The 16,133-nt window shown below is 45.1% G+C and overlaps 1 protein-coding gene and 2 non-coding genes across 5 annotated transcripts in view; 1 reads left to right on the top strand and 2 right to left on the bottom strand.

Moving 5' to 3' along the window:
- Positions 1–16,133, bottom strand: part of LOC122383537 (afadin-like) — a 95,975-nt gene that overhangs the window by 43,440 nt on the left and 36,402 nt on the right. For all 3 annotated transcript variants that reach the window (XM_043370050.1, XM_043370048.1, XM_043370049.1), the window contains exon 9: positions 243–429. In XM_043370050.1, coding sequence (XP_043225985.1) covers positions 243–429 — 187 coding nt within the window. The remainder of the gene's footprint in view (positions 1–242; positions 430–16,133) is intronic.
- Trnag-gcc lies at positions 11,651–11,721 on the bottom strand. The gene has a single exon. It is a non-coding gene; the product is annotated as a tRNA-Gly (tRNA).
- Positions 15,598–15,668, top strand: Trnag-gcc. Its single transcript has one exon. It is a non-coding gene; the product is annotated as a tRNA-Gly (tRNA).

Here is a 16,133-nt window from a genome sequence, read left to right as displayed (position 1 = left end):
CATAAATAACAAAATTTACTCAAAGAGAATGAAAGCAGAAAAGGCCAAAAGTGATGCCTCATTTGATGTAATTTCATAATATAATCCATGAAGTCCTACTTTTATACCTATAAATGTTATTATCAGACAGATCACTAAATTCGGTTGGCAAAACTCCACCATTCCAGTGCACCGTCCCTTACTAGTCCCCACATCACCAAACGACTCGCTCCCATCCCCCATCCCGGCCCCACCGTACGAACCTTGGTGCCGTGTACCGGATGTCTGTTCCGTCCGCGTTCAGCTCCACCAGGAACGGCAGGCTGGCCTCGTCGTGGCCGCGGTAGCTGTGGTCCACCTCTGACAGACTAGCTGGCGTCGACGGTTTCTTCTTTCTCTTGCGCGGCTGGTAGTCGGCCGAGCGCCGGCGCACGTGGAACATTATAGAACCTGTGGGACACGAGTGGCGTGGGTGGTTATAGAGATTGTCGGTAGACACCGGTGGTTTGTGGCGTTGTGGAACCTGTCTTCGGACACCGGCGGCGTGGGGCATATTGAGCTTGTCGTCGAACACGGGTGATGTGAGAGGTTACGGAGGCTGTAGGCAGACACAGGTGGGAGGGAGATTAGGGAGCTTGTTAGTAGACACGGATAGGACATTTTGCAATCTACGGTATGCCGGAGGCTAGTTACATATGCAAGCATACCACGATGATGTTATCCTTTCAGTGACGCACCAATCATGAAGAGAAAAAAGTTTTGTGATTTATTTTACAGAAATTAATTTGAAAAATTATGCAAACGTGCGGCAGGTGAATAAGTACGGTTGAGTGTGCTGAAAATACTGGAGAACAACACAAAACAAAACTAAAAATTAAGTGTGACAATCATTCTATCATATTTACACCTTATTTCAACACATGGGGACCAGTAACTTCGCGCGAGCTTTAAATATGTACATTCGGTGACGGCAAGGCGCATTGGACCAAAGTTCGCACCCAAGGACGTTTACTTGACAATTCATTGCACGACACCGTCGCCTTTAGGCTTAACAGTAGAACAACTGTGGCTATCTTGTTGTAGCACTTGCTGTATCATATGTAAGGCATAGATATAAGTTCTATGAGAAAAAACACTTTTAAATGGCCTCCTTACAATGAAATACCAAATGTGAAATGATGACATAATGAAATAATTATTGATGATTTCGACCACAGGTCATTATCAAAATAAGCCAGACAAAACTTTTGTCAGACACAACGGGAAACTCACAAATATCGGCAGAAAAAAAATCACATTTTCAAACTTTCTAACATTTCACGTGAACACATTGCATATAGAGTTCACCTAAAATGCTGCCACAACTAACGAATGGTGTATATGTTATTAGGTCAAGTCCTATAGCCAAGACAAAGTTTGTGAATATTCCTATATCTCCCCCCCCCCCCCCACACACACACACACACCCCAGAATAAATGACAACAGTGATTCCGCAATCCCTGTTGTCAATGCCGTGACAGGCAATGCCGGCTATCTTTAACTGTGGCTATCGTTTAATGTCGTCAAGCGATGTTGAATGTCGGGTATTTAAAGGGACTATCCCACATTCAAAAAAGTACCATTTAGGATTCGGAAATGTTACTCATGATATTGTGACGAATTCTGCAAGTTTTTACGCGTTTTCATTGTATACTTTTTGAGATATTGTGACTTTTATATTTCATCGTGACGTCATTTAGATCGGATCTGTGACGTAATGAAGGTTTTACTTCATGTCAATGTGGGGGAAATTCGGCAGCAAATATAGGTATTTGCTCTCAAATATGACGCGGCTCATACAATAACAAGTGTCTCTGATTAGCTTATTCGTAAATCAAGTGAAACTTCACATGCGTGACAGGCGTTCAAAATGCAAACGACGTCATCAAATGGCCGTTAATAGTTAAGAGATAGGGCCTTAGCTAAGGCCCACTTTTCAAATGAAGGGAACGAATTTCTTTAACACCACGAAACTGAGGATATTGCGACCAGGATATATAGTGGTTTCTGAACCTGGCCGCCAACTTGGCTATCTCAACTCAGAACTAATGCAAAGGTGGGACAGTCCCTTTAATAGTATGCGGGGAGTGCCTTCCAACCACCCAACACTTACGCCTTAGCATGTACTTGGCACAGACGGGCTATTCTGAAAGTCCATATGAACTTCTACCATAATTGCAATTCAAGAACTTCGTGGCTCCATCAGATGCCTTTCAGTCCAAGTATGTCCGGACGCGCCCGCCGGCAGGGCAAAATGACGTCACTGTCAGGCCAACGACGACAATAAAGTGAACTGAATTGGGTTGCCCAGTGGAACGCTGAACAGACTAACTGACGTTGAGTTCACACATGACAGTACCCAGAATATACCGGACCAGTAAACTCGGGCGAACTAAATGATTGGCTGTAGGACAAGTATATTGAAAAATATCACACCGACCAACACTATGCCGAGACGTGGGGGCATCGCATTCCTTCACCAACAACATGAACATTTATAACTGTTTGCTGCACTGTCACCCAGTGGTAAAGGAGTTTATGACGAATTGATTATGGAACTAGAACTTTGTATTTGTAAGCATTTTCATTCGCATGTCGAGTGATGAAACTGCACTGCAGTGCGTGTCAACACTCAACAGGCACGAATTGAGCCACATCTCTGTCACGGCACCTGGCCTGAGCCATCATGCGATGAGTTCCCGGTGCACCGGCACAGTCCCCATCACGCACACTCGCACGATAAGGGTCGGCAGAGGCGGTGCGGGGCTCACTATCGAATTGTCTGCCCGTCTGTACAGTACGTCATCAGCGACGGCCGTATCACTGAGCTCACAGCGATAGACTGCACCCGAGGGGGCTGTCGGCTGAGCGCCGGGCTCGGCTGTGTCCGGACCAAGGCTGTCCGGACACAGAACAGAGCGTCGCTGAAAGATCTAGAGCGCTCGACATTCGCTGCCGGGTCCAGTCTGCACTACCGCGGCTCGGGATAATCTTGAGCGATCAGCATTTGCCATCACAGGTCCCGCCGCTGCTCAGCATGATTTTGAGCGCTCGACAGGTACGAGACCCAGATGTCTCAGCTCATTCAAGGACGGGAGATCCCGGAGCTCGCGAGCCATCTCGGATAGGATTTATTGCTGCCTCGAGACCGGGCGTCCGCCCTCGAGCCCGCGTCGAATAGCTTCACAGATGCTCAGTCCCGGACGGAGCAGGCCGTATCAATACAGCTCGGAAGTGCGCAGTGACACACTTATTGTCAATAAAGACGGCCAGAAGCAGCCAGAGTGAAAAGAAAGGTGAGCGTCAGAGGCACACGCTGCAGTGGGAATGGTTGTATAATGTATATCAAATCAGCCCGGAGCTCGAAACTGCTAATATAACGTCGCACATCCGGATAGGCATCCAGTCACAAATCGCCATAAGCAATGACATGGTGCAAGGAAGGTTCATCTCTTACAAAAGTGAAAGTCGATGCCGACATGAGATCCGTAATACAATACAAAATTAAGGTAATGTAAACGGCCCAAGCCAAGATGCGAGCCATTCGATGCAAGTCCATCAAAGATTCGACACTCGGTGACCTTTCCCGATCGCCAAGTTGGCCGCCCTGTGACCCCACGCGCTTATACGGTCTGCGAGGCTGAGCGGCGATGTGGAGGAAGAAGCGAACACTCGTTTCCGACTTCTGCCGCTGACCTTTGCCAGGGCGGCACCGGGGCCGTGACGGCGTCACAACTTGGCTGAGTCGTTTCCGTCGACCGGCAATCACCTGACCGGGTCCGAAGATGGAAACGGTCGGGCCAAGGGTGGCGTGGCCTGGCCGCTGATAACCTTTTTAGGGCTCACGGTTGAATTAATGCGCGCGGATAAAAATTCATAGAGGGAAAAATTCAAAAGGAATCGAACAGACCTAGTCACGCAGTGTCCCAAAGATATACTTTGTCTTGGGTGTCGGAGTGGAATATTCGTCACTACAAAGAGGGCTGAGAGTGGAAAATTGCCAGTCAGAAAGGCACTAAAAAGAGCTGAAAACAAGGATCAACAATTTATTTGTGAATGTTAGAGGGTGATCTGGGAGCTGCATTATAGGATGATTAAATAAAATATGGAGAGAGGTAAAGGTACACGCAGATGTTCCCGATTGGTAAAACAGGGAGTGAAAAATCGCTCTGGGAAATTGGAGGTGAGAGTGAAAAATATTTTCATTTGGGTGTCGCTTCCCACCCAAACTTGCAAATTTTTGGACCTAGTGAGTTGCTAATGAGCGGATAAAGTGCCTTTGACCTCTTCCCGATCCTTTCCCTTAAAAAACTAATGGGCGCAGAGCCTTTTGAGTGTTCTAGTGTCTGTAGTGCTGCTAACCAGAGCCCTGACGCTGCCGTTGGCGTCTGCCCGTATCTGTAAAAACTGGCCCTGCAGCTCCACCAGTCATGACGTTAGTAGGCGAGTCGTGACACCGTCACTCAGCCCCGTGCGGCGCAAAACATGCATTCAAGGCATCGGTGGTTCAGTGGTAGAGTGCTCGCCTGCCACGCGGGCGGCCCGGGTTCGATTCCCGGCCGATGCATTTTGAGTTAATTGGACAGTTTCGTTTTCGGAAGGAAGCAAGCGATCATCATTCATCCCATTCCAATCTCACATACCATTGAAAAGAAATGCTTATTCTGGATCTACGGTTTCATGGATACATTTAATTAAAAAATCCAGGACAAATGGTCGGTGGGGATTCCATCACACACAAGCTATGAAAGTATTAGGTATCCCAGACGATTCCATCTCAATTAGTGCAACACATCAGTAAACGGTGAACTGTGATAACATTTGATCTCTGTAAAGCAAAAACATATTTACGTCCCCCCCCCCTAAAAAATGACGAAGGATCTGAACGGATCGTCAACAATAACCATGGTTGGATTTTTTACACGCATGAATCTATCGGCAAACTTTCAGTTTGCTGAACCAAATCAGGGTTAAAGGAACTATCCCACCTTCTAAAATGTTGTTAAAACCAGTTAAGTTGTGCCCGACTTTATAGATTGGATGACCAGGAACACGGTTCTGGCATTTATTTTTCATTTAACATCTTAGGCTTCCCATATTCCAAACACAAACTTTCAAATATGTGACGTCACAGCCCAAAATTACCTCCTTCCCCAGGCCACATTACTGTCATAAAGCTGATTCTTTTTACTCTGTAGGCACCACAACAAAGTTCAGACCAAGTTTTAAGCGATTTTTCAACGAACAAACCCATTTAAATCAGAATGACTAAACGAGGTGACGTCACACTAACGGTCGCTCCATGTTGAAGATAGGGCCTTGCGCAAGGCCCATTTTCAAATGAAGGGAACGAATTTCTTCAACACCAAGAGGCCGCGGGGGTTGCAACCTAGATAGATAGTGGTTTCTGAACCTCCGCAAACTTGGCTATCTCAACTCAAACCCCATGTTAACCTTCCAGGCGGTGGGGGGGGGGCATTTTTTTGCCCCCCCCCCCCTTTAGTTTTTTCGATATATCTCGAGAACCGCTGCGCCGATCGTCACCAAACTTTCAGTACCCTCCCGGGAGCAGCTAGCGCACATGGTGACCAAAAATTTTTCCAAAGGCTATGATAGGTTGGCCGGTAATGACGTCAGAGTGACGTCATTTTTGCCATTTTCGACCCAAAAAAAGGTTTCGCGGGAAGAGCTGTCAGGCCTACAGCTTTAGAGATACAGAAAAATGTTTCAGACATAAAAGGTGTGGAATTAAAAGGGCTACAAAACTGCTATTTCGGTTTTTCGAAGTTTTTGGATTTTGACCCCCAAAAATCAAAAAATAGATTTTTTGAATATAATAGCCGAAAAATCCAAAAAGTTTTTTGAATTTCGAAAAAACCGGAATATATGTGATAGCCCCTACCGCCTTCTATCTACATACCAAATTTGAGATCGATACCTCTTTTTTTGGCCAAGTTATAGCGAAAAAACTGTTCAAAATTGATGACGTCAAATTTTCAAACTCAATTTTTAGCAATTCTAGACCTCGTAGCGCAAAACAAAGACCACCATTAGACTCCCCGTGACGAGCTGCATCGAATCGATACCCATTTTATGCAAAAACATCAACTTTGAAATTTGACCTTTTTTGACCTGACCTTGACCTGACCTCCACCAGAAAGTGACCTAAACCGTACCTGATGGTCTTATAACCAGCACCATTGAGTTGGAAATGAAAAACTGGCCATAAAACATGCATCGCATAACCTTAGTAAAGTTGGGCTCATGTGGTGACCCTTGGTGACCTTTGGTGACCTGACCTGTGACCTGACCTGGTATGACCAGTGACCTCTAATAGCAACATATGTACTAGACAACTGACGCCTTATCGCTGATTTTCGACAAAATGCGTTTTACTCGGTGTTATAGCGCTTTCCCTAGAAGCCCCGTGAACGGTGAAACATTTTATCTTTGACCTGACCTGTGACGTCATCGGTGACCCCGAGGTCAATGAAATTTGGTTTTCCTCGACAAATTTGACAGGGCTATCGAACGCCGTTTGAATTTTCCGGATCCGTCCAGTAGTTTCGGAGATACGGGGGGGGGGGGGGGCAAAAAAGTGCCCCCCCACCGCGCGGAAGGTGGCTGGTAGGCCCACCGCCTGCCGGGTTAAAGGTGGGATAGTCCCTTTAATGGATAGGATCACGGATCTATTTTATCGAACCAATGCACATATCTATGATCCACTGATCAGATTCAAGGGCGCTAGCCGATGTCAGACGTCAGTCCGAGTCGACTGGTTCGCGCATGGCCTTTGCTTTAGGTGTCCACAAATTTTGTTAAGGGAATGTGGATAGGTAAGTAAATCTTTTTTTTCTCGGATCTTATTTCAAAATGACTGATGCAGTTTCGATCGAAACACCTTTGAGTCCAGTTCTTTTAGCTAAACGATTTCGAAAGAGCTCAATTTTGTATGTCGGTAGGTATGTGTAAAACTGGCCTTGTAGCTCCACCAGTCATGAGTGACGTAAGAAGGCGAGTCGTGACTAGAGGTGGCAAAACTGGAAAAATTTTGGGAACCGGACCCGGACCCGGTCTGACTGGCACATTTCCGGAACCGGTCAGACCCGGTCTAAGTCAGCGTTGGAACCAGATGGACCCGTTCCCGAAATCCATTACGAATATTGTGCACAGTTGTAGGTATAGCAAGAATAAATTATTTTCTTTCCAATTGGGCATACTTGTGTTGCAAAGTAAAAAACTCATGCCATGATCATTTTACTTCGCTTCACAGTTTGTATTTTAGAACCAGATTCAGGTCCTATTTAAGAATATAAGAAGTAAGAAGACCAATGAATTTCATGCTTACCTAAGCCCCTTTTACTGCAGCTGCTAGAAATGATGTGAACTTGGGATCCATGGAGCAGTGCCTTCACCAGTCAGAACCTAACATCAACATTGAACAAGATACACATACTGATACATACCTTTTCTAATATTCTTGGTAAAAGATATTCGTCTTTAGAATTAAATACATTAGTCCTTACAACTATCCAACGTCCCAAACCAGAAAATATTCAAAATCAAAATAGAAACATCAAAACTTTGTGAGGTCCGCCAGAAATGTCGACACCGATAGCAATGCAAGGACAAAACAGGCGTTAAATCACTGCAAAATTCTGTTGGGGTTAAAGTACTGCAAAGTCGTAATAGCTTTAAACTTTAAAGTACTGCAAGGTTGCGATCATGATCATAGCACGATCATAGCCAATTCATTAACGTAGAAAGCAAACTACATTTTGTTGTTAGTACCTAGATATAGAATTAATATCAAGGGTTCTGGATTTTGGTATTGGCGTCTTTGACCTGGGATCCATGAGCAGTGTAACTGCATATAACAATTTACAAACGTATCACAATGCTGAACTAGTAGGAAAATCCGTTCCTGATGCACATCTACTCGTTAATGTATTTCGGGTCTTTGTATCAGATGTCATTAGGCGTTTAGTATGTGCTAGAGTAGAGGCTTTGTCCTCTTCCCGAAGGTGTTCCAAAATTGTAGCCTTTATGCAGTAGATTAGCGTGCGTAAGGCTTAGCATATATGACGCTCAAACGCGCCATTTTCATATCAACACGGAATCATTGGCCTTGGAGAAGGGCATTGGTATTGACTCAGTTATTTGCCAGCTGATGCCGTATGATGGCGCTAGTAAAGCGCTATATGTATAATATGCTCTGCTAGCGCCATCATGCGGCGCCAGCCGGCTAAAAATCTGGTCAATATCACTGTTTCTGGAGAATGCCTTGGATTCATTTTGAGCTTTTGGATTTATCCAAGGGCATGTTGGTTTTATGAGTTGTCTTCTGGCCGTGATAGAAATAATTTCAAAGCTGTTTGAGTTATGAAATGCTTTTGAATATCAAACATGAACTCCGATTTCTGGTGGGCATAGTGACTTTGGTATGTCAATGTCATTGAAAAGGCAGGTAAGAATGCCACTGGTCAGCCTTGCTTCAATTGGATTTGTGTCCATTTATAAATGGATTTCAACCATACCTACTTACCTACATATGTCATTGGTATTTGATTTCTACAGCTCAAAATATTGTTAGGTGTGGTACAGCAAACTGAATGGAAGTGATGCGTACAAACATTTGGTGAAATATTTTCTGGATTGCCAGCACTTAGAACTTGTTTATTTTGTTGTAGGTGACAAGATAAGAAATTGAAGCAAGACTGACCAGTATGCTACAGAGTAGGTAGCACAATCTGCAGGAATATTAAAATTCAAAAGTGGAATTGAGACTTATGGACTGGAAACTGCATCAACGTTTTCCATAGCATAAAAGATATTAACATTTACCATAAGCACAGGGGAATGATAGGACCCGGTTGGACCCGGCCAAATATTTTGGGGACCCGGTCTGGACCCATCCGGGTCCAGACCGGGTCCCCGGGTCCACATTTTGCCACCTCTAGTCGTGACACCGTCACTCCGCCCCGTGCAAAGCAAAACAGACACACGGACAAACACCCATCGCATCGGTGGTTCAGTGGTAGAATGCTCGCCTGCCACGCGGACGGCAGGGGTTCGATTCCCGGCCGATGCATTTTGTATTGGACAATTTTCATTAGGATTTTAGAAACAAGCCAAGCGAATGCAGCGGAGCTACCACGTTCACCGCAACGCGCGAACTATAAAACATGAGCGGCAATCTGACTGCACAATTTACCGGTTGCGGCATTCGGCATGCAACATATTGGCATTAGAGTTGCAAAATTTCCCTACCGCACTACCGGCATGCCGGTAATTTTTCACTACCGCAGGTTTTTTCGTGGTATCTGGCAAGTCTTGCCGGTAGCATGCCGGTATTTTTGATTTTGCACACAAAAAAATTATCAGCATATGATTCAAACTTTGGACACTAAGAGGCTATTGAATTGTAATAACAGCAATCTTAGCCACTGCAAAATACATTTTGTGGTTGAAGTTCCATTGCTAAGGGTAGGGGACAGGGGTAACACATGAACCTCAGCATTTCACAGGTTTGGCTCTAATTATAATTGTCAAGAATCTACTGTGGTCTATCAAAGGAAGACAAAGAATACTCATTCATGTTGCAACAGCACAACCAATTAGTAAGTCTAATGGTAGGTAATGGGCATAATACAATAACTAAAATAAATAAATGTTCATGACAACATTCCCTAGGCAAAAGGCAGAATCAAAACAACACAAAACACCTTGTTTGGAAACTGGCCTTGAGTCCTGAGATGTGGTCTGAGATACTCTACAAAGAATTTGACACTGAAAATCCAGCTGAAAAGGCAGGTGTTAGGTAGCCCTGAGCCTAACTTTGGTCCCAAAATGAAATGAAAATGAATTAAACTGGCATTTTGTCTTATCATTACAAGAAAACACAACATGCAGACAAAATGGATACAAAGTGGCGCAGTGTGGCGCAAAGGCAACCAAGGATTGACTTTTAAGATCCTCTGTCCCCTAAAGAAAGGATGTAAGCTGATGACGTAATATTTATTCATATGCCCTTTTGATTGAATCACTCAAGAGAAATCAATTTTCTTGTAGTGAATAACACTCACAGTTTTGATTTCATTGGAATTCAATATCGTGTTGGATGATTTTTATCAATAAAATCATTCACGAGGCAGAAGTTTGCAGTCCTAAAACCTTTTTTTGCAGTTTTTTAATCAGCTGGTTAAAAACTGTGTTATGGCGCATCTGTTTCGAAAATAACGAAATCCTTGATAACCTTGTGTTTGTTCCCGCGTTTGAGATAGGGGAGGATATTATATCGTTTTTATACATATTATTTGGTGACTTCTCAGGACAAGTGAGTTATTGACACATATGTTTACATGATTCGTAATTCGTATCTTACTCACGAGCCAGCAATCCATGACGGATAGGATGGCCTTGGCGGATAGGAAAAAGCTGATGTTGATCTCGCTTCCTCACTGTTAGGAACATGGCCGAATCTGTAGTTTTTTATATTGTGATTTGTGACTATCTATAGTTCATTATTTGGTTGGTACCTGCAACATTTTAGGAGAATGTGGAAAATAAGAACGCTTGTGGTAAATGTGATTGCTGCTCACTGTGCAGTCTTCAGAAACACATCTCAGTAATTCAAGTTCTTTTTGTCCTTGCTTTTTTATGAATGTGTTAATGCTTTTTGTAGGCAATACCTTTTTGATTACAGGTGATATTTTAACAGTTGTAGACTGGAATTGAGTTTCAAAATTGTGGTATTTGTGGGGCGAACTCAGCCAACATCAGGCTGCTGGTAGTTTTGGTTGGACAATGGGTGGCTGCTGGGTGGGGCGGTTACTGAAATTGCCAAAATGTGGCATCTCATGTAGGGGTAAGCCAGAATCAAGAATGCAGGTTTTTTGGTATGCCGGTAATTTGGCGGTTTTTTTGCTTGGGGCGTGGTAGCATGCCGGTATCCCAGAAAATTTTTGTGGGGCGGGGCGGTGCCGGTAGCAGCCCATTGGGAAAACTTTGCAACTCTAATTGGCATCCACCAGTCGAGTCACAAGTGCACAAATCTTGAGAAAATTTGAGATATGATATAGTGGACCTGGAAACTGCAAGGTTGGATCTTTGATCTCATTGCAACTCGTATGCAAAATATATGCTGCAACTTTGATCACACTGGTGACTGGACCTTGCGCTACAGGAAGAATAACAATCAAAAACTGGTGTGGATCCAATAAGATGCGACGAGCGACCTATGCAAACATATAAGAATCGATTACGCACCAATTAGTGTCGCATGTCTGTGAATTATGAACTTTGACCACAGCACCAATTCATTCCAAATTTTAGCAAGGAATGAATAATGATGATGATGAGTGATGACTGTCTAATGATGACTGTCTGAACAAAACTCATGAGCAGATGGGTCATCTCTATAGTATAGAGCGAAGTTGCCGAAAGATCCATTATGATCTAGCCATGTTTTTGACGGCGGATAATCTTCATGACCATGGGTTTCATCGAGATCCACTCAGTCCATCGATGTTATGGGCTTTGAGATGCATTTTCGATTCGTCAAATTGAATCTCAAATGTAGCAGCATTCATAACCTAAACAATAACAGTGCAAAGCGCACCAATTCCAAAATGCATCGGCCGGGAATCGAACCCGGGCCGCCCGCGTGGCAGGCGAGCATTCTACCACTGAACCACCGATGCAACGCAATTCACAGGCGTGTCTCTATTGCGGCGCATGGGGCTGAGTGGCAGTGTCACGAACTTCCTTCCAACGTCATGACCAGTGGAGCTGCTGGGCCAGTTTTTCCATAGTTATATGAACAATGCTCATTGAACAGCCAAAATCAGATTCATGCCTCGACGGAAGTCATGCCAAGATGTGCTATCTCAATAGTGAGTGGATCCTCGACAAAGACACGGTAGGATCTTTCGGCAAAATGGAAGCGCTGGAATTTGATGCATGATCCCATTATATAGGTAAATCCCAAATCGCGACTCTGTGACCGGATCTTAGAATCCGGGATTTGATCCGGGACCCAGATCAACTTCATCGAATCGCATATGTTTATCATCAGATCCAAGCGGGCGAACCAATGTGTATTGTGTGTTAATTGCTGGCCGTTTAGCCTTTGCTTCAGATATCTGCAGGGTGTCCATTAGCAATAGCAAATAACATAAAGTTAGCCTCCACGGGAGGCACATGTATCTTTACATATAAATAGCACACCATTAGAATGAAAAATCTGGGACATTTGACGTCACACACACGAATGTCAGTTGTGACACTTCGTTTGACTACCTACATGAGGTGCTCGAAATGCCCTCCCCTCTCCGCTCAGCAGCGCTCGCCCAGTTGCCGTATGTACCGCGACGTTCGTCTCAGATGGTCTCCGACCATCCTACGGGCAAAGTCTTCGACGACTCACGGCAGCCTGCATGCTGCAGTTAATCCAGGTTCTTGAGTTCGCTACGCAACTTCTTCAGCTCCTTGGAGCCAGAAGCTGAAGCTCAGGCAGGAAAAATCCGGACTGTAGGGTGGCCAGAGTTGCTGGGTCCTTAATGGATCTTTAGGAAGTGAAGAAAGTCTTGCAATTCTTCCAAAATCGATCAAATATCCACGTTTGCAAGGCTTCAGGAGGCCGAAATATGTCTTGTTGGAATGTATGGATAATTCTCCGCAAGAAACTGAGGTGAAAACCATACCGTCCGATCGTATTGGCCGTTCTTTCCAGTGACAGTATGGTGTCGAGGCTGGAAGGGTGCACCTTCTGGCTCAATCAAGCGGAAAAATTGTTCGAGTGGGTGATCTGAAGTGACGAGAAGTGGTTTGTGCTACAGAAAGCACACAACAGAAAGAATGCAACATCCTCATCACCGACGAGTCCAAAGAAGCTGATTCCATGCAAGAAGGCACACGGAGCGGAGGTCATGGCCGAGCTTGCCGCGCGGAGAAGCGTGGGAACTTCGAGCATCTCCTGTAGACAAACGAGGTGTCACAACTGACTTCCGTGTGTGTGATGTCAAATGTCCAAGATTTGTCGTTCTAACGGTGTGCTGGTTATGTGTTGAAATATATATTATGCGACTCCAGCGGGGGCTTACTTTATGTCATTTGCTAATGAACATCATGTAGAAATACACTGCTCAGTGCTCACTGCATAGTGCATAACTTTTTTCGGCAAAATGAGTTGCAGTTGTTGATGGACAAGGTACATTCTTCAAAGCATTAAATGCGGGCGATTAAATTAAATCCAGCAATTTTCAAGGAGCAGGTATATAGCTAGCCCAGACGCCTTCGTTCGCGTCTGTAAAAACCGGACTTGTAACCGGTCGTGACGTTAGGAGGCAAGTCGTGACACCGTCACTCAACCCTGTGCGCGGCAAGACGGACACACGGACACACATCCATCTCGTCGGTGGTTCAGTGGTAGCATGCTCGCCTGCCACGCGGGCGGCCCGGGTTCGTTTCCCGGCCGATGCATTTTGACCCATTACAGGACAGCATACTGCATGCATCGTTGAACTGTTGATCACACATATCCCCCGCCAGACGTATTGGTTTTCTACCAACGCCCCAGCCCGGGGGGGGGGGGGTGTTGACCCCTCCAGCCGTTTCCCCCTAATTGAGCTACAGCCTCGCGGAAAAAAAAACGAGTGCAAGCGCCGTTGCAAGACGCAGGGATTGGTATCCAATTTAAAGTCTCAGGTCAACCGGCGAACTCTGAGGCCATGCCAAGTGTTCGTTCGGGTTCGGTTTTTGGTCAACAATCTCGTCAAAAATGGTCGCAGAGTCCCGACTTTGGCACCATCGTTTTTGCCTAGCTCAGACGTGTCGAATGGTATACTACTCCTTGTTTGGGTGAGGTCAACTTAACCCGTGCCCCACTGGGGTATGTTTACTGTTAAGTAACGCGCCCCGCTGCGGGGCTATTTAAAGCCCCCCCCCCCCCTCCTAACTCCGAAACTACTAGGCTGGTTGTCAAAATTCAAACGGCGTCTGATAGCCCCGGAAAAACTGTCGAGCGAAAAGCAAATTGCATTGAACTTGAAGTCACCGATGACGTCACAGGTCAGGTCAAAGTAAAAATTATCAACGTTTTGCTTGTTCACAATTTGGGCTCGGCCGCCGGCTCACAAGTCAGATAAAGCTCATTTTTTGTTTACACACTCGTGAACAGATGCTTTAGATACCTACCATGAGGGTACCGAACCTGTACTTTGATTTTAATGTCAACGCCAGGTCATCCTAGGTCACGGAAATTTTATATTATGCATCGGTCACGTGACACATGTTTTATGGCCCATTTAGACCATGTATTTCGAATTCAGTGTCGTCTGTGTCATTTTAGGCCATATTGAGCTGAATATAGCCGAGATAAGGTCACCTTCAGGTTAAAAAGGTAAACCTTTGAAGTTGAAATTTTTTAACAAAAAAGGTACCTATCAGATGCAGTTTGAGCTCAGGAACACGATGGTGCCTTTTATTTTGCTGTACGATGCCAAAAGCGTACCGAAAATGGACTTGATTCGTTGTCTTTGTTTTACTTATTTTTTAAAATGTCTTCGTAAAATCGGTCCAATCCAAAATGCATCGGCCGGGAATCGAACCCGCGCCGCCCGCGTGGCAGGCGAGCATTCTACCACTGAACCACCGATGCGACAGGTGAGTGTCGGTGTGTCTGTTTTGCGGCGGAAAGGGTTCAGTGACGTTGCCACGACTTGCCTTCTTACGTCACTACCGGTGGAGGTGCAGTTACAAGGCCATTTTTTTACAAACGCCAACGAAAACGTCTGGGCTAGGTGCCTAGATAGGTGCACTTGGCCCTCGAAGAGTTCTGGTCTCGCCTTCATTTTGTGCCTAGCCTGTTTATCAACTATTCACTCATTTCATCGAATAAGGTATGCATTATGCAATCAATACATCTAAAGCGGAAAATGATCGGCCAGCTATAATCAGCAGACATTATATCAACACACATGGACTAGCCCGCTTGAAACTAGTGTCAGACGTGTGGGATCCGATAACCTAAATCTGGTTCCCAGGTCTTCCCGGATCGAATCCAGAATTCCGGGATCCGATCACATAGTTTCAATTTGGGATATACCTACCTAATGGGATCATCGATTGGATCTAATTCCAGCTCTTCCATATTGTAGAGATCCGGCCATGACTGTCGAGGATACAAAAACAATGTAACAAGACCAGACGTTTCACATATATTTTTTATCGATGTAAAGCCCATATCTTGTTTTCCAGTGACGAAGGCACTTTGTTGTCGAAACGTCTGGTCTTATTACATTGTTTTTGTATTGTCATTGTCTGTGAGAAAAACAAAATGTCTGACTCTTCTAATTTGTCGAGGATCTACTTACCCAATACTTACCCACTACTGAGATCGCATACAGTTAGTAGGTACTGATTTTAGCATGAAGCTGATTTTGGCTGTCTGTAATCTGTATGTCTAAAAACTGGCCCAGCAGGCAGCAGCTACACCGGTCATGACGTTAGAAGGAGAGTCGTGACACAGTCACACAGCCCCGTGCGCCGCAGAACAGACACACAGACAAACCGCTGCCGCATCGGTGGTTCAGTGGTAGAATGCTCGCCTGCCACGCGGGCGGCCCGGGTTCGATTCCCGGCCGATGCATTTTGGATCAGTTTGATTTGCACAATTAATCAATTAATGAACGCTACCTCACCAGTTGAGGGCCCCATTTCACTGGAGGAATGACCTCAGTAGACGTCACGTGAACTACAGACTAAGAACTACCAGTAAAACGCCTTTTGGGCGAAGAACGAGCGAGCGAGATAGTGAGCCCTGCACGTGCGGAAGGGCGAGAGGGTACTTCCAACGGGCTTGTGCAAAGCACCCTTCTAATCGGTCGCTAGTAGAGATGCCACTTTTGAACCCGCGAACCCGCTTTCTGCGGGTTTTCAAAACCCGCAGGGTTTTTGGCGGGTTCGAGAAGCAAAACTTGTCGTGTGGCGGGTATTTGGCGGTCAGACTTAAGAACCTATAAATTTATTTTTTTATTTTTTTTAGATGCAAAACACAATGCCAAGTGCATTTGCTCAGGTTAAGAATACAATATTCATCAAAACAACTTTTAAA

This window comes from Amphibalanus amphitrite, unplaced genomic scaffold, assembly GCF_019059575.1.
Source record: "Amphibalanus amphitrite isolate SeventyFive unplaced genomic scaffold, NRLGWU_Aamphi_draft 000166F_arrow, whole genome shotgun sequence".
Lineage (NCBI taxonomy): Eukaryota > Metazoa > Arthropoda > Thecostraca > Balanomorpha > Balanidae > Amphibalanus > Amphibalanus amphitrite.
The sequence above is the reverse complement of the archived record's forward strand: the minus strand, read 5'-3'. Positions and strand labels throughout refer to the sequence as shown.